Here is a 16801-nt window from a genome sequence, read left to right on the forward strand (position 1 = left end):
ACGGCTAAATATAAAACACCTACAATACAATACCATCAACTAATACCTCTAGACGGGGAGTCAAAGACGGAACTAGAATGGTGGTTACAGAACATGGACAACTGGAACGGGAAAGCCATATTCGGCGACCGACCCAACCTGGTGATAGAATCAGACGCCAGCAGAGCAGGCTGGAGACCCTCTTGCAGAGGACTAGAGACAGGAGGAAAGTGGAGTTTGGAAGAACTCAAATTACACATCAACTGTCTAGAACTGTTAGCCGGATTGTTTGTGATCAAGGCTTTTACAAAAGACAAAGTGAATTTGTGTATCCTGCTGAAAATGGACAACATATCAGCAGTCAGGTACATCAATCACTTAGGAGGGACGAAGTCCAAGTTATTAGCAGAACTAGCCAAAGACTTCTGGCATTTCTGCCTAGAATCAGGGACGCCAGTTGTAGTGGAGTATCTCCCAGGCTCGCAAAATGTAATAGCGGACTAGAATTCCAGATATCTAGCAAACACCAGCGACTGAATGATAGACAAGGAGATCTTTTGTCAGATAGAAGAGATTTGTGGACCAGCATATACAGATCTGTTTGCGTCCAGACTGAACGCTCAAAAGAGCAAGTACTTCAGCTGGAGGCTGGACCCGACGGCGGCGGGAGTAGATGCATTTCTGCAGGATTGGAGAGGAGAAATGCACTACGCCTTTCCACTGTTCGTTATGATGAACAGAGTGCTAATGAAAGTGCAGAGGGAGAGAGCGACATTGATAGTGGTAGCGCTGATATGGAAGTCACAAGTATAGTTTCCGGCATTGATGGAACTAGTGACAGATTACCCGAGAATCCTACCAACAGGGGACAGCCTACTCATGGACCCAGTTGGGTCATATCATCCTCTGAGAGTGAGAGGGACACTCCCACTGATGGCTTGCAGGATAGCAAGAGACGCTGGAATCTCCCTGGGATTTTGGCGCAAGCTGCTAGCCTCATCGCTGAGTCATGGGAACCATCGACTAGAAGGAGCTACGACGCAGCTTGGAATAGATGGTCAAGGTGATGCAAAAGGAGAAGTCTTCATCCCATTTCAGCACCTCTAGTAGAGATATTAAACTTTTTAGCGGAGTTACTACAAGACAGGAAGGCCTATAGAACAATTGGAGTATACAGATCAGCAATATCAGCAGGCCACACACCCATAGAGGGACTGCCTGTAGGGGAGAATGAAGCAGTAGTCCGACTGTTGAAAGGAATAAGATTTAGAAAACCACCACAGCCAAAATATGATTCGTTATGGTAGTCCTGAGACTACTAGCCAGCTGGCCAGGGAATAGGTATTTGTCAATTAAACAACTATCCGGGAAGCTAGCAATGCTGCTATGTCTAGTGTTATGTAGAAGAGTAGCAGATGTCGGAGCTCTAGACGTGAATAGGAGAGCATCCGGACCAGAATGATTAACCTTCACTCTAATGAGAAGAACAAAGACAGACTCTGTGACAATTGTCTACCCCTACTTGCAGGAGCATCCCAAGTGGTGCGTAGCAGCCTGCATAAAAGAATATGATTTTGGGACAGCAGAGTTGAGATCAATGGGAACAACGCAGTTGCTTATAGCGCACAGAAAACCCTACAATGCCGTAGCTACAGCCACTATAGCAAGATGGGTCAGAGAAATAATGCAAGTAGCAGGAATAAATATGGCTAAATTTGGTGCACATTCTGTCAGGAGCGCGATGGCCTCAAAAGCGCTAGCGCAGGGCGTGAGATTGCAGGATATACTACAAGCGGCCGATTGGGCTAGCGATACCACCTTTAGAACATTCTATTTCAAGCCTGTACAGTCAGTTGCAGTGACAGTGATGACAAGCTTTGAACAAGCATAATGCTTGCCTCCGTCTTGACATAGAATGAATATTACCTCTGCTAAATAGCACAGGTAGTCTTAATTCTATGGAGGCAACCATTACTTTCCCGCCCTAGATAAATGGGAGAGTTAATGTAAAATGATAATGATTGTACTCATGAAAAACTTTCGCCCAGAATAGGTTGTGTATCCGCCTCCCTAACATAATTTGTTGTATCTTTCTTTAGGAGATGACCAGAAGAACAGTTGAACCAAAAGGTTAAGACAGAGGAGCTGTTGTGAGCAAGACCGCCAGTTCTAGTGAGGAAGAATTGCAGATCAATACAGTTAAAAAGGAAAAAATCTCAAGTTGGGACCAGTTGAAAATCCGGTTCAAGTTGGATTGCAGTTAAAGAGTAGTCAAGAAGAGGGAGAGCACAGGAAGTGAATGGACTATGGTCACGTGGACAGGTCATGAGGACTACAGTAGACCTCGGACAGGAGGGAAATGTAGTGTTGGTTTGAAAAAATAAAAAACATTTTCCTCCAGAAGAAATGTTAAGAAAATGATTTATTGTTGAAACCGCTGGAGATAGGAATAAAATGGAAGATGAAGCATAATGCTTGCCTCCTTGTCTTTAATAGAATCAAGACTACCTGCGCTATTTAGCAGGGGTAATCTTCATTATAATAGAAATAGGGTTTCTAATACTGCAAATATGGCAGCTACAACCACTGACTGATATTCTCAGTAAGTAATGGAGGCAACTGCTCTGATTACTTACCGGTACTCTTCATTACTCCTAGTCCTACTCTTCCTTGTTACAGTACTTACCTCATGAGACCCCTGCCTCCGACACAGGACCGTCTTCTATTTCTTTAAATCCCTATAACTCCTCCGCCACATCCACGTCACTCAGTTCCATATTACCAAGACGGAGCATGGGACCTTCCCCGCAGGGAGGCTGAGGAGGGTCGTCAGTACTGTGACGAGGACGAGTGGGACTAAGAGTAATGAAGATTATTGGTAAGTAATCAGAGTATTACCTCCACGCCCACTCTTCCTCGTCCCAGTACTTACCTCATGAGGTATACCAAAGCAGCAACGGGGAAAAGGTCCCAATGAGACACAGATCCAAAAACAGAGCAGCAAAACAGACACCCACAATAACTCTTAATTCGCATCCCCACAGACAAAACTCCAACCCCGAAGGAACCAACCCCCGAGTGGGAGAAACTCAACCCATAGCGGTTGATGAAAGTGCTTAGACCAGCCCAGGCAGCAGCCATACAAATCTCTTGCAGAGAAACCCTCCTTGCATCGGCCCAGGAAGCCGCCAAACCCCTGTCGGACCGCCCCCGGTCGTGCGCAGGCACAGGCAGGCCAGAAGCCACATAGGCCATGGAGATCACAACACGGAACCACCGGAAAACGGAAACCACAGATGCCTTACGCCCAGCCCCAGCCGGACCACAAGCAATCAGAAGACTATCAGATTGGCGGAAAAGAGCAAACCTAGCCAAACACTCCAACACATCCCGCCGGACATCAATGTTATGCCAAGCCACCTCCTCAGGCGTTTTCGAATCATGAAAGAAGTCAGGGAGAACCAGATCCTGAGAGGTGTGAAAACCGAGAGACAACTTTAGGGAGAAACTTCGGACCATGCTCAGCACCACCAAGTCTGGCAACACCCCTGGAAAGGAGGGTGACATAAGAGAGCCCCAATGCCCCCAAGCCTACGGGCAGAAGTGGTGGCAATAAGAAAAGCAGATTTCAGTGTAAGTTATTTGATATCAATCTATGAACTGGGCTCAAAAGGAGGCCTTGAAGGAACCATAAGACAAGAGGGAGATCCCAAGGGGGAGGCCCTTTAACAGTACAAGGACGGGAAGAAGAAAAACCCCAGAGCAACTTCCCCACCAACACCTCCCCATCCAAGTGACCATCAGAGACACCCAAAAGGAATTTAATGTGGGCCCACTGAGAGCGAAGCCTGGAAAAACCGCCAGGCCCTTGTCAAAACCCCTCCTGGAGGAATAGCGGGGAGGCCAGAACGCAGAGGAGGGATCCCAGACCGACCATACCAGTCTCCGAAATGGCCCCAGTGCCTGCCGAACAGCTTCAGAGTGGAGGGTCTAAGAGCATCCCTTACGGACTCAACTACAGGACCTGAGAAATCAGCCTAGACTTAGCAATAGCCACACTGCCCATTGCCTCAGGCGGACTTCCAACCGCAGATCCCCTTGAAGGGGACACGGCCACCTCTGACCAGCCAAGATTCCTAGGACCGAAGCTCCAACAGAGAGGGGAACCAACTCCGGCGGGACCCAAACGGAGCTAACAACAACACAGTCACCCTGGACACTCTGATGCGCCTAACCACCCGGGGCAGAAGGGGAATAGGCAGAAGGGCATAAAGGAAACCCCAAGGCCACTGTACAGAGAGGGTGTCCACCCCCCAAACCCCTCGGCCTGAAAACCGAAAGCAGAAGAGGGGAACTTCTGCTGAGGCTGCAGATGCAAACAGGTCTAGAACAGGGGACCCTAATCTGACACAGGTCATCGCAAAGACCCAGGCCGACAGGACCAGTTCCGCAGAGGAGTGAAACCGGCGTCTGAGAAGATCTGTTTGAACGTTGTCCACCCCCCTGATATATGAGGCCACCAGAGACATCAGATGCGATTCCCCCCAGGTGCCTTTCAGCGCTGCCAGAGCATTCAAGGAGCGGCCGGAAGCCCTTTTGTGGTTGACATATGCCAAGGCCGTTGTATTGTCCGTTCGGACCAAAACCGCCCGACCGTCCAGCAACTCCTCGAATTACACCAGAGCTCGGAGAATGGCACACAACTCTCGCCAACTGGATGATCGACGGCTCTCCCCAGATCGCACAACCCTTGAGCTGAGAGGACCCCGAATGTAGACCTCCAACCCATTCTGCTGGCGTTGGTAGTAAGAGAGGCCACAGGAGGAAGGACCATGGACACCTCAGCCTGTAGATTTGGAACCCCCCGCCTCCATAGCAGGGAGACTCGCAGCGCTGGGGACACTGAAATCAAAGCTTTGAAAGCTGAGACAGCAGGAGCCAGTGGGAGAGAGTATAAGACACCAGGGGATGTAACTGAAGACGGGCCCAAGGAACTAGAAAAGACGCAAGACATCACGTGCCCCGTAACTTCAGCAACAGGCGAGCCAAGACATACTGCCTTCTGAGAACCCCACCCAGAGAAGCCAGCAAGCGACAGACCATCCCTAAGGGACAGGAACACCCCCTCCATCCCAGTGCAAACCAGTGCCCTAATGAAAACTAGATCCTGAGAAGGCTCCAGCTGAGATTTCTGCCAGTCCACTAGCAAACCCCAGTCCCGCAATGCCTGGCTGACTAAACAGAGACGAGGCAGGATAGCCTGCCGACAGGACTCTTCGACCAACCAATTGTCCAGGTAGGGAAAAAAATCTGCACTCGCTGCAGATGCAAATGCACCACCAGTGGAGTCACCAGCATGGAGAATACTCCGGGAGCTGATCGCACCCCGGACGGGAGCACTCCGAACCGAAAACGCTGTGATCTCATCCCCCCTGCACAACATCCAGAGTACATTCCGCAAAGCCTCCACATTGAAGCGTTCCATCCGGAGAAGCAGTATAGGGCCTCGAGACCAATGAGCAGGTGACACATCCTAGAAGGCATAGGGACTAGGAACATCCACGAGTAGAAAACTTGACACCGAACAGGGAGAGGAACGGGCAAGACAGTAACCCACAACAACAATTCGGAGAGAACAGATCCCATGGCCAGCTACTTGGTCCATGAGCTGGGTACCAAAGTCCTAACCATGCAAACCGGGACAGGAGGAGACAGGAACGGCAACTGATACCCCCCTCTGGAAGGAGCCCATTACCCAGGAAGCCGAACCCCACTGGTCTCATACACCTCCGAGAAGATAGAGACGAGGAGCCAGGGAAAACTGCCAGTCACTACACTTGCACCAGAGGAAAATCACAGGACGTTGAAGCAGGTCTGCGCCGCAATATGACAGCATGCTTGTCGGCCCACAAAAAGATCTGACCTATCAAAAAGGAAGATACAGGACAGCCAAGTAGTCTAGCAGACCATACCCCCCCCCCAGCCGACAGAGGAGCCACCAGGCTGGCGTCAATGGGCAGAGTACTGTCACAAAGCGGGGCAATGCAATCCATCCCGGATAGCAGACACCAAAGGCAACCCCATACTTGGGGTATGCCTATACTGGAAAACTCACTGAAGGGACAGCCCCCTCCACTGGCACCAGGGACTCTGAGAACCCCTTTAAGCACAGACATGTGCCAACATCTGCCATATTATTTCCACGCGTCTGAGAGGAGGCGAGAAAGCAGCACGTCGGCACCGGAGGACCTAGGCCCTAAAAGAAGAGACACTGGGAACCCTCTGCATGGCCGTTACTTCCATGTTGCATTAGCAGTTTCTATAATTCCATGCCGGACAAGGGAAAAGAAATTCATCTCCTTCGTCCGTCCCCCGCGCAGTTCAGAGGAAGAGGACAGGACAAGGAGCCTGCATCCATGGCTAGCACAGACCCAAACACACCACTAACTCGCCACCTGTATACACAGCACATGACTGAGAGGTGGCTTGAGCTCTGCATCAAGTAGCCGGTAGCCCCATGCTCTAAATGGTTCTCCTCAATGCGTCGGCCTTGGAAGGATGAAGGGCTGAGTCAGCCCCGCTAAGACTTGAACCCCCGAAGTGTAGACTATGCCAGGCTGCTACCCTTCCGGCCGTAAGATAGTGCTTGCATACGTGTCCAAATCTGCGCCGTTTTCACAGGCTGCACGCAGAGAATGCAGCTAACATCCGGTGCATCCTGGGCTGGGTGTGTCTGAGGAGCGGGTGGTATGTGACATGCCTGTGACAGAACAGAGCCCCCGCACTTTAAAAGACTCTCTGCCACTGTCACCCCACGACAAGAATCAGAGAGGCCTCACAACAAAGGGAAGGCTAGCCCATACTGCCAAGTACTTTCCATCATTTCTTAACGTCCCCACTTCTCAGTCAGAGCGTCTTCAAAGATGCAGCCAATAAAGAGGTGTACACAGAGCACGAGGAAACGGCCTGTCGAGCTAATGGGTACCCCTCCAGAAGGCACCAACCAAGAGGGAAAAACCAAACAAAACAATCCCCTAGGCAACGCCGCATCAAACAGGAGGCATGTCATTGCACGGCCGCAATGGCAGGAAAATCAGGGCACAAACATTCACAAAGCCCCGACTCCTTACTGCATCCCGGGCCCTGCAGGACCCAGGCCGTGATGTCCTGGCGCCGGCTGACAACCGTGCAAAACACAACTGGGCGAGGCACCAGCCTCCATAAGGCACACCAAGGAGCTGGCATGAGGGACGCCAAGATGGCCATATCAGCAGGAGAGGGGAAAAACAGCAAGCACAGAGCCCCCTCCCCCTCTCCTTACCCGGGGACTAAATGCCCACACTGCGGTCCGGAGCCCAGCAAAGAACCGAGCAAGGCAATCCCGCTCAACTGGGACCCCAAGCCCCGCAGGGGACCCAGGAGCAGCGCCACACCTGAGGGAGCCAAAGGCCCCGCCACACAGCCCCCCCAGGGGGCCACAATCGGTGCTCCCCAGTGCCCCGCACCAGGAAGAAAAAGTCCAACCTGCCAGAGGCAGGAAAAATTTAAACTGAGTGACGTGGATGTGGGCATAGCTCCCAACCTTTTTTGTCGCGAAGGTGGGTGAAATCACCCGATTTTCTTTTTGGCGGGTGAGAGGCCCATAGAAGTGAATGGGCGCTTGAGGGACTTGGCGGGTGATTCATCTGCTTTCAAGGCGGGTGACACCCGCCAAAAGCAGGTGAGTTGAGAGCTATGATGTGGGGGATGAGTTATAGGGATTTAAAGAAATAGAAGAAGGTCCTGTGTCGGAGGCAGGGGCCTCATGAGGTAAGTACTGGGACGAGGAAGAGTGGACATGGAGGTAATGGCACTTGATGACATGTCCACGGTGCGGTGCTCGCGTCAGAATCATGAACATTATTTATTTACATTTTTAAAGCGCTCACACAGCCGGGGCATCGAGTCGCTGTTACAAAATGTTTTTGTTCTTGTTGCGTCCCCTTTCTATGTCCATAATATTGTGGATTGGGAATTAAGTCCCATTTCCATTGTTGCATGTTGATTAGTGGGCTGCGTCCCACGGAAAGGGAAGAGGCGGGGTTACCACCTCAGAGGCAGTTCTCGAGTGGTTAATTAAAGCGTTCAGAAGCATTGAACAGGCTCCCGCGTATTATTGTTCTGATCCATTTGTTGTACATCATTGATTCCAGCTCCTGCCTCTGACTCCCGTCGGAATTCAACAATGGCGACGAGGACATCTTAACTGGGTTGCCAAGCCCAGTGGAACCCGCCGACCGCGTTTACAACACGGCGGGAAGGCCGCGGCTGCAGGCCTACAGCTTCTTTGCCGCTTCTCATTACCGAGTCACTCCGCGCTCGGGCAGCAGCAGTGAGACGGATCCTGCTCGCCTGCGCATACATCCATTCACGGCACAGCCACGGAGGAAATTGCTGTTCCCATCACTGTGACAATTTCGCAGTTAGGCAGCTGAAGTAAGAAGGCTCCCGCTCGACTGTGCACCCATTATCCAAGGCACCGCCACGGAGGAAATCACAGCCCAGGACACGGACTCGCTAATAAATCACATGGGCCCTCGAACTCGAAATTTTACAATACATTCCTCTGGCCACGTGAAAATACAGGGTGAGAACGGCCCCAGAGCACTTCACAGCAAAGCAGATCTCACGTGCACACCATCATGTCGGAAGATAACGCTGACAGTGGCCTTTAAAGCCCTCAAGCAAGTTCCACCCCCAGAGCGGCTAGCAGCAGAGAGGAAGGTACGTCAGAATCACTACAACTGCAAGCAGTGCCACATTTTGATATGACAGGCACTAATAGTTTGGCACCCAGGTGGGCCGGATGGCTAAAAGAACTCAACATTTACATTGACGCCTCTGGAGTCAGAGAGGAACGCCGTCTGAGAGGAATCCTGCTTCATTCACTGGGTCCTACGGTCCGTGACATCGTTTTTGAAATGCTCGATTCCAACACTGACTCATTTGAGGGCATAATTGACTCATTAAACACTTATTTTGCACCTCTGAGAAATGTCAATTATGAGAGACATGTATTTCACACAACTACCCAAGATAAAGAAGAAAGTATGGACAATTTTGTCATGAGACTAAGAAAAAGAGTAAAATATTGTGACTTTGACAAATATTCCACCGATGAGGCTCTTAAATCGCAGGCCATTGCAGGGTGTGGTTCGCCTGAGTTTCGCAAAAAACTGTTACAGAAAAGCAGAACTGTGGAAGAAATCCTTCAAATAGCGAGGGCTGACGCAGCTTTAACGCTACAAACTGAGTCGCTGGGAAACATCACCATCACACAGAACGTCAAGACAGCAACGGTATGCCCCATTCGCACTCCTGCTGACTCGTCAGATCAAAAGAAATGCTACAGATGCGGTTTCCGATTTCTCCACGTAGGACCATGCCCTGCGATTGGCCATCATTGCGACAAATGTGGAGGGGAAAACCACTTCCAGTCCGTCTGCAAGAACATAAAATTCTTCCAAAGTGCGGGAACCAACCGAGAATCCTGGAGACAAGATGGCAGAAACTCAAGGCGGGAAAGCCCACGCAAATATTCGAGTCAATCCACCGCGCCCAGCAGGCAGCGCTCACCCCGCTCGTCCAGGGAACACATGTCATCTACCCGGTGGCGGGAAGAAAGGAGAGACACCTCAAGTCATCGCAAGAGTCGACATAACTTCCCACACCGCAAGCCCAGATAAAGGATCAGATACCTGGATGATTCACCACAAGAAAGAAGAACAGCCAGATCATCATCATCCAGCGGGGAGAGGAAACGAGCATATGTGCATGCCATCGGCAATGACACAGCAGCTGAATACAGCCCAACGCTATTACTTCAACTAAACGGACAAAATTTGGAATTCCTGATTGATACAGGTGCCACAGTTAATGTTATAAGTGACATAGTATACAAAGCTCTCGAGGTAAAGAAGGAATTACGGAAGGCTGATACATTAATATACCCATACGGGTCCAACAAACCGCTGGACTGCAAAGGTATGTTCACCGCTAAGTGCCAATACAAAGAACAAAGCCAAAAGGTGCAAATATATGTAATCAAAGGAGAAGTACCCGGAGGAAGCATCCTAAGCTTCCGTACAGCCATACAAATGGGTTTAATCAGCATCATGTACCAAATCATGTCTGCGTACACCTCCAGCGCGAAGGACATGACCCAAAAGATGTTTCCATCTTCATTCAAAGGACTAGGTTGCCTAAAAGATAGACAAATCAAACTACATATCAACCCGCACATACCTCCCATAGCTCAGCACTACCGGGGCATTCCCCTCAACATACAGCGACAGGTTGAAGACGAAATACATTCGCTGATACAACAGGACATCATCGAGCCAGCGTCTGGCCCCACACCATGGGTCTCGCCAATAGTACCTGTACCGAAGAAAGACAGCGCATCAAGCATACGCATCTGTGTAGACATGCGTGCCCCTAATGTGGCCATAGAAAGGGAACGACATTTAGCACCAAGCATGACAGATATGATGCATCTTTTACACAGAGCCACCATCTTCTCAAAGCTCGACCTGAACAAAGGTTATCATCAACTTGAACTCCATCCTTCATCAAGATATATCACCACATTCTCAACTGATCTGGGCCTCTTCAGATACAAGAGGTTAAGCTTTGGCATGTCATCCGCTGTTGAAATTTTCCAGAACGAAATACATCAAATAATCAAACACATCCCGCACTGTCTGAACTATAGTGACAACATCCTCATATTCGGCACCTCACAAGAAAGGCATGATGACACCCTAAGAAGAGTCTGCATGGCGTTAGAAAATGCCCATCTTACGCTCAACCCTGAGAAGTTTGAGATCAGTAAAACCACGTTAAAATTCTTTGGACACATATTCTTGAACAAAGGCATGCGTCCTAATCTGGAGAAGGTGAAAGCAGTAGTGGATGCCCCCACTCCCACCTCCTCATCAGCCATACGCTCCTTCCTAGGGATGGCTAGTTATTGCACCAGATATATCCAAGATTTTGCATCAGTGAGCACACCACTAAGGCTCCTCACAGGGAAAGATCGAGAGTTCCAGTGGACAGAAGAATGTGAGGAAGCATTTCAAGAGATCAAACGGCGCATATCATCAGCCTCATGCATGGCGTATTATGACCCTGCCTATGAAATTGAACTCACCGTAGACGCCAGTCCAGTAGGTATGGGCGCTATACTAGCTCAATCCAGACCTGGAGCACCACCGAACTCACCTAAACACATAGTGGCCTACGCAAGCCGAAGTTTATCACCTGCAGAGTGCACCTACTCCCAACCTGAAAAGGAAAGTCTTGCAGTTGTATGGGCGTGCGAGCACTATCATCTATTCCTGTACGGGCGCCCGTTCATCATTATCACAGATCACCAGGCCCTAACCACGATCTATGGAAAACCCACATCCAAAATGCCACCCCGCATTGCCAGATGGGGTTTGAGATTATAAGAGTATTCCTTTACCATCATTAATCGACCAGGGAAAGACAACAACCCTGCAGACTTTCTATCGAGATACCCACTGCCAGCACAAGAAGAACGGCAATCCACTAAAGCAAATCAATACGTCAACTTCCTTGTCAACAATGCGCTCCCAAAGCACGTCTCCACAGCATAACTCATGGAAGCCACAGGCACAAACTCTTGCCAATAGTAAAGGAGTGCATACAATCGGGCCGGTGGCACGTGAAGGATCGGAAAGCTTCGGGCCTATCGGCTCAAGAGAAAGAACAACTCTGCACCTTCAAACTTGTGCAACACACTTTGTCCGTGTCCCCGGAAGGGCTGCTTCTCAAAGAGAACAGGCTCGCAATTCCATACAGCCTACAAAAGCAAATACTGGACATACCTCACGCTGGTCATCGTGGAATAGTAGCCACAAAAAGACAATTGAGGACCAAAGTCTGGTTTCCAAGAATGGATGAGCAGGGGGAAAGTCTTCTAAGCAGATGCCTCACATGCCAAGCAGTAGCCCCAATAACATTCCCAACACCACTCCGGCCATCTGAAACGCCCCTGCAAGTGTGGGACGAAGTGGCAGTCCACATGTTCGGAACTCTAGCCAATGGAAAGTATGCATTAGTAATCGTGGATGAAATGTCACGTTTCCCTGAGGTACATCTCATACACTCAACCAGCGCACAGGCCATAATACCTGCATTGGACAAGACATTTGCCGATTATGGAATACCCTCAACTGTGAAGTCAGACAATGGGCCGCCGTTCAGTGGACACGATTTTGCAATGTTTGCAGAACACCTAGGTTTCCAACACAGGACAATAACACCATTGTGGCCGCAAGCCAATGGAATGGCTGAAAAATGTATGAGCAGCCTCAAGAGGACACTGCAAGTATGTTCCATCACCAATGGGTCATTTATGCAAGCCATCTGCACGCTACTAAGGGAATATCGGAACACCCCACACAGCACCACGGGTGAGTGTCCGTCCACTTTAATGTTTGGTCGCATTGAACGAACACAACTTCCTCACAATCCCCGTGTCCGTCCACCCCCGACGATGCCAGAACAAGAGACAAGGAGAGCAAAGAAAAGACAAAAAAATACACGGATCAAAGGAGATAAGCCAAACCTTGCCACATTCAAGTAGGCGACGTGGTGTTGGTACGACAAGAACAAAACACCAAGGACACACCCGCGTTCAGACCTGAACCCATGAAAGTGACCCACACCAACAGATCCATGATAACAGCAGCCAGCCCGCATGGAACAATCACGAGAAACTCATCATTCTTTAAAACTTTTGAAGGAGATACAGAACCTGCTGGAGAATCTACCACGAATAACTACCACGAAAAGACGTGGAACCTGAATATCAAAGGGAAGAAAGGGACGCTGATGACAGCGATAGTGACACTTCAGCAAACTGGACAGTGACCCCAAGGCAAAGCCCATCAGACGGACTATACGCAGGCCCACTCGATGGATAGAAGAAATGAACTAGAGTCCACTCCTACTTTAAGTGGCGGGGAGATGTTGCGTCCCCTTTCTATGTCCATAATAGTGTTGATTCCATTTCCATTGTTGCATGTTGATTAGTGGGCTGCGTCCAACAGAAAGGGAAGAGGCGGGGTTACCGCCTCAGAGGCGGTTCTCGCGTCGTTAATTAAAGCGTTCAGAAGCATTGAACAGGCTCCCGCGTATTATTGCTCCGATTCATTTGTTGTACATCATTGATTCCAGCTCCTGTCTCCGACTCCCGTCGAAATTCAACAGTTCTGTTGTTGTCTTAGTTGCATATACCCGGGGATCGAACCTGTGTTGCTGTGTGTCGTCTTACTGCCAATGCGAGCACGTTGCCACTGAGCTGTCCTCCCGGGGTTAAAAGTATTTCCTTTATACATAATAAGAGTTATGCACCACGTGGTATAGCAAGGAAGGCTCTGACTTCCCAAAAAAGCTTTAAGTTGACAATGAACTACTCGTTTGCCTCTATCCTTGAGGAGCGGCGCCAAACTGAGCACAGCATGTGGCGTCCGCTTCCGGTTGTCACGCGGCGGCGACGCCAGTCTGCCGGCTAAGCTAAGCTACAGCCTGTTGCCCTGGTGCTCAGGGCGCGCCTGCCAGTGTCGTCATCGGCGAGCGCCATTCGGATTTGTGTACGCTCCGTTGCCGAGGTGACCATGGAAGGGGCGGTGCTTGGGCCCAACGAAGGCCAAGGACTGTAGAGGAGTGGGAGGGGAAAGGAAAGCGGAGGAGGATCTCGAGGGGAGACAGCAGGATGCAGCTCAAGCACATGAAGACCCTGCTCACCCCGCAGGTGAGGGGACGACTGTCGGGGGAAGAGGGAGCCCTACGTTAAGGGGGGGGGGGAGGAGATGGTGGCCTAGACAACTCCTCAAGGGATCCCAGCCAGAGGGAGCCTAGGGCAACCCACCCAGAGCCCGGCTCCTGACAAATAGGTTAGGGGAGAGGACATCTGAAACATGATCAACAATAGGGGGTGCTCAAGCCATGTAGGCTAAGGAGATCTTCCACACGACTAGTGTGATGAAAAGTCAGGGGGGTTCCAGTACATAGAAAGCACACTATGAGAGAAAATGAGCAGTGCTTCCCTTTATCCTCATATGATCGATGGCTGACAGCGTACAACATATTGTGTTGAACGTGGGTTTGGAAATGGGGGTAAATACATCATATTACCCTGACAGTACCAATACAAGCTCGAGAAGTGCACGAGTAAAGGATGAGTAAACTGTTAGAAAAGTGTGATCAGTGGAGTAACTTTGCTGCAAATGTTGGGAGGGACATGGCATCTGAAGAAAAGGTGCCCCAGCCAAATGAACGCGGACAAAATGCTGTGCCATGAAAGTTGGGGAGGACAAACACCCATGCCCCCCCCCTAAAATTACGCCCATGAGTGTGATTAAGAAAGAGAAGAGATGGGCTCCAACTAATTGAGGACTGAGGAGGGGATAGAAGATAGGATATGATATGGCATTTATAAGGGGCCTGTACACAAGTGTTTGTTGTGAAGGACTCAGTCCAACAACACAGGAGGATGGAACAATCCAACTATCGGAGACACGATAAGATACCCGAACGCTGGGGGAAATAAACCCAGCCACCATATTGGGAGTAGGGTGTGGTTCTAATAAAGACGCGTGCACTCGTACTATTCAACTACACAAGAGGGCGGAAACTGAAGTAATCACCCAGTCGCCAGTGCAGTTCGTAGCATCCAACCAAACATTTACACGATTTGGTAATTCAACGAATGGGAGATGAGCCCATTACTAAATAGTGAAAGAAGGGATAATGGTCTAACCAACAAGAGCAAGGGAGGGGCTATTGTAAGTAACTATCCAAGGAGGAAGAAAGAAATAGAGTTTGGGTGGTGGGCCAATGGATGGCCAACTGTGGATTGTCTACCTGGACCACACCCTGGGGGGCTCCCACCTGATTGTCTCTGTGTACATTTTATTTTTTAACAAAACATAAAGAACACATTTCACGGTATTGTATATTGCATTGTTGGTGCTCCAAGCCTGTTGACTGTTGATGACAACTAAGTCCCAATGTGATCCACTAATCCTATAATACTTTCTATTTTCGCAGTAGTACTAACAGTAAGTCTTATAGCACAACTTATGCAGCATGTTCACCTTTTTTGGAATATATGAATCACGTGAAATCACTGAAGTTGAAATATACCCTGTATAAGTATTGTAACTATGTTTAACCTGCTGCCAAGTCAAAATGCTGTAACAGCGCCTCGATGCCCGAGGGCAGTTTGTGCGCTTTATAAATGGAAATAAATAAAATATTGCAATCACTTAGAGTGCAACAGTGGTAAATAAGATGGCTCTGGGTGTTAAGCAGGTTTCAGAGAAGGACACTTGCATCTCTGGTAAATACTCTAGCAGCACCGTGAAATCACTACCAGCTTTCACCAGCCCCACGATCCCCAATCCCTTCCCAGCATCCCCATCCATTCCTTGCAATTGGTCATCAGCAGGTAACGTGACCGTCTATACCCCTGGTCCCTCCCCCAGTTCAGCTGGCGACGGGCAAAGGTAAAGGGTGACGCTTGTTTGCCTGTTCCCTGCGTCACCCATGCCATATTCTGCCACAATCCCTAGCCTAGATATCTTGGACTACTCTACAATCAGTTAATGGATGACACTGTACTGTCCCTGATATCCCACTATAATTTGTGTCCTCCTGTGAGGTTTATTTTTTTCTTCTGGTGTCGCAACATCATTTGTTCCTTACTGTAATTTTGCTCCCGTGTGTGCCATTATAATTTTGCTCCCTGGCATCCCATCAATACATGGGTCCTACTGTGCTTTTGCTCCCTGAATCCCCACTATCATTTTTCTCCCCGGTAACCCACCGTAATGTGTGTCCTGCGCTGATTTTTCTCCTTTGTGTGCCATCATAATTTGTCCTCTGTAATTTAGATCCCTGGACTCCCACTATTATTTTTTGCTCTCTTGTCTCACTATAACTTGTGCACTGTTGTGATTTTTGTTTCTCCCTGGTGTCGCACTGTACTTTTGTAGTCTGGTGTTCCACCCTAATGTGTGCCCCACTGTGAATGTGCTTCCTGGTGTCCCACTGTAATTTTATTCCGTTTTATTTCACTGCAATTTGTGCCCTGTCCTACTGCGATTTTGCTCCCTGGTGTCTCACTGCAGTTTGTGCCCTACCGTGATTTTGCTCCCTGGTGTCGCACTGTAATTTGTGCCTTAACAGGATTTTGCTCCGTTGTGCCCTACTGTAATTTGTATCCTACTGTGATTTTTACTCCCTGTACCCCTCTTAAATCTTTATTGCTGCTGTCCCATGGTAATTAAGTGCTTTTGAGGGAGTTTTTTTCCACAGCCCTCCAGTGTCGGGCATTAGGAGACCTCTCCTAAATTGAAAACTGGTGTCCTTCAAGTTAGACCAAAACTTTTTTGATTGGTAACAGAATATAAAGCAGGCAGGCTTCACTTTTTGGGCTGATACCAAAGTAATTAATACCGACAAATACACAATGATATACACTGCACAATACGTTGTAAAATACGGAATTATTTAGGTAACGGAGTACCTCGGGCCACACTGGTGCTCACTATATTTAAGTTGAGTATCAGGTTCCATAGGAACCCCGAAAATCGAATTGCTAATAATGTTTGACTCGTATGACTGGTTTGGCTGATTTTTTGCAGAGTATGTCACAGGCCCCTGCAGCAGAGGGGCTTTTCAGAAATGAAAAGGCAGCAATTCGTTTTTTTGTGTTCAAGTAGGCCGAAAATAGCGTATTTTTGCTTTC

General features: G+C 49.1%; 1 protein-coding gene across 2 annotated transcripts in view; it reads left to right on the forward strand.

Annotated features, from left to right (window-relative positions):
• The window catches only part of IFT172 (intraflagellar transport 172), a 1218930-nt gene that overhangs the window by 73276 nt on the left and 1128853 nt on the right, over nucleotides 1–16801 (forward strand). The window contains exon 1 of one of the 2 annotated variants that reach the window (XM_069605451.1): nucleotides 13647–13801. The exons of the other annotated variant lie outside the window; for it this stretch is intronic. Within the exon in view, the coding sequence (XP_069461552.1) occupies nucleotides 13763–13801 (39 nt within the window). The 5' untranslated portion in view covers nucleotides 13647–13762. Of the gene's footprint in view, nucleotides 1–13646; nucleotides 13802–16801 lie in introns of those variants that run through there. 2 annotated transcript variants of the gene reach the window in all.

The sequence above is a fragment of the Ambystoma mexicanum genome, chromosome 4p (assembly GCF_040938575.1).
Source record: "Ambystoma mexicanum isolate Mex_15411 chromosome 4p, UKY_AmexF1_1, whole genome shotgun sequence".
NCBI lineage: Eukaryota > Metazoa > Chordata > Amphibia > Caudata > Ambystomatidae > Ambystoma > Ambystoma mexicanum.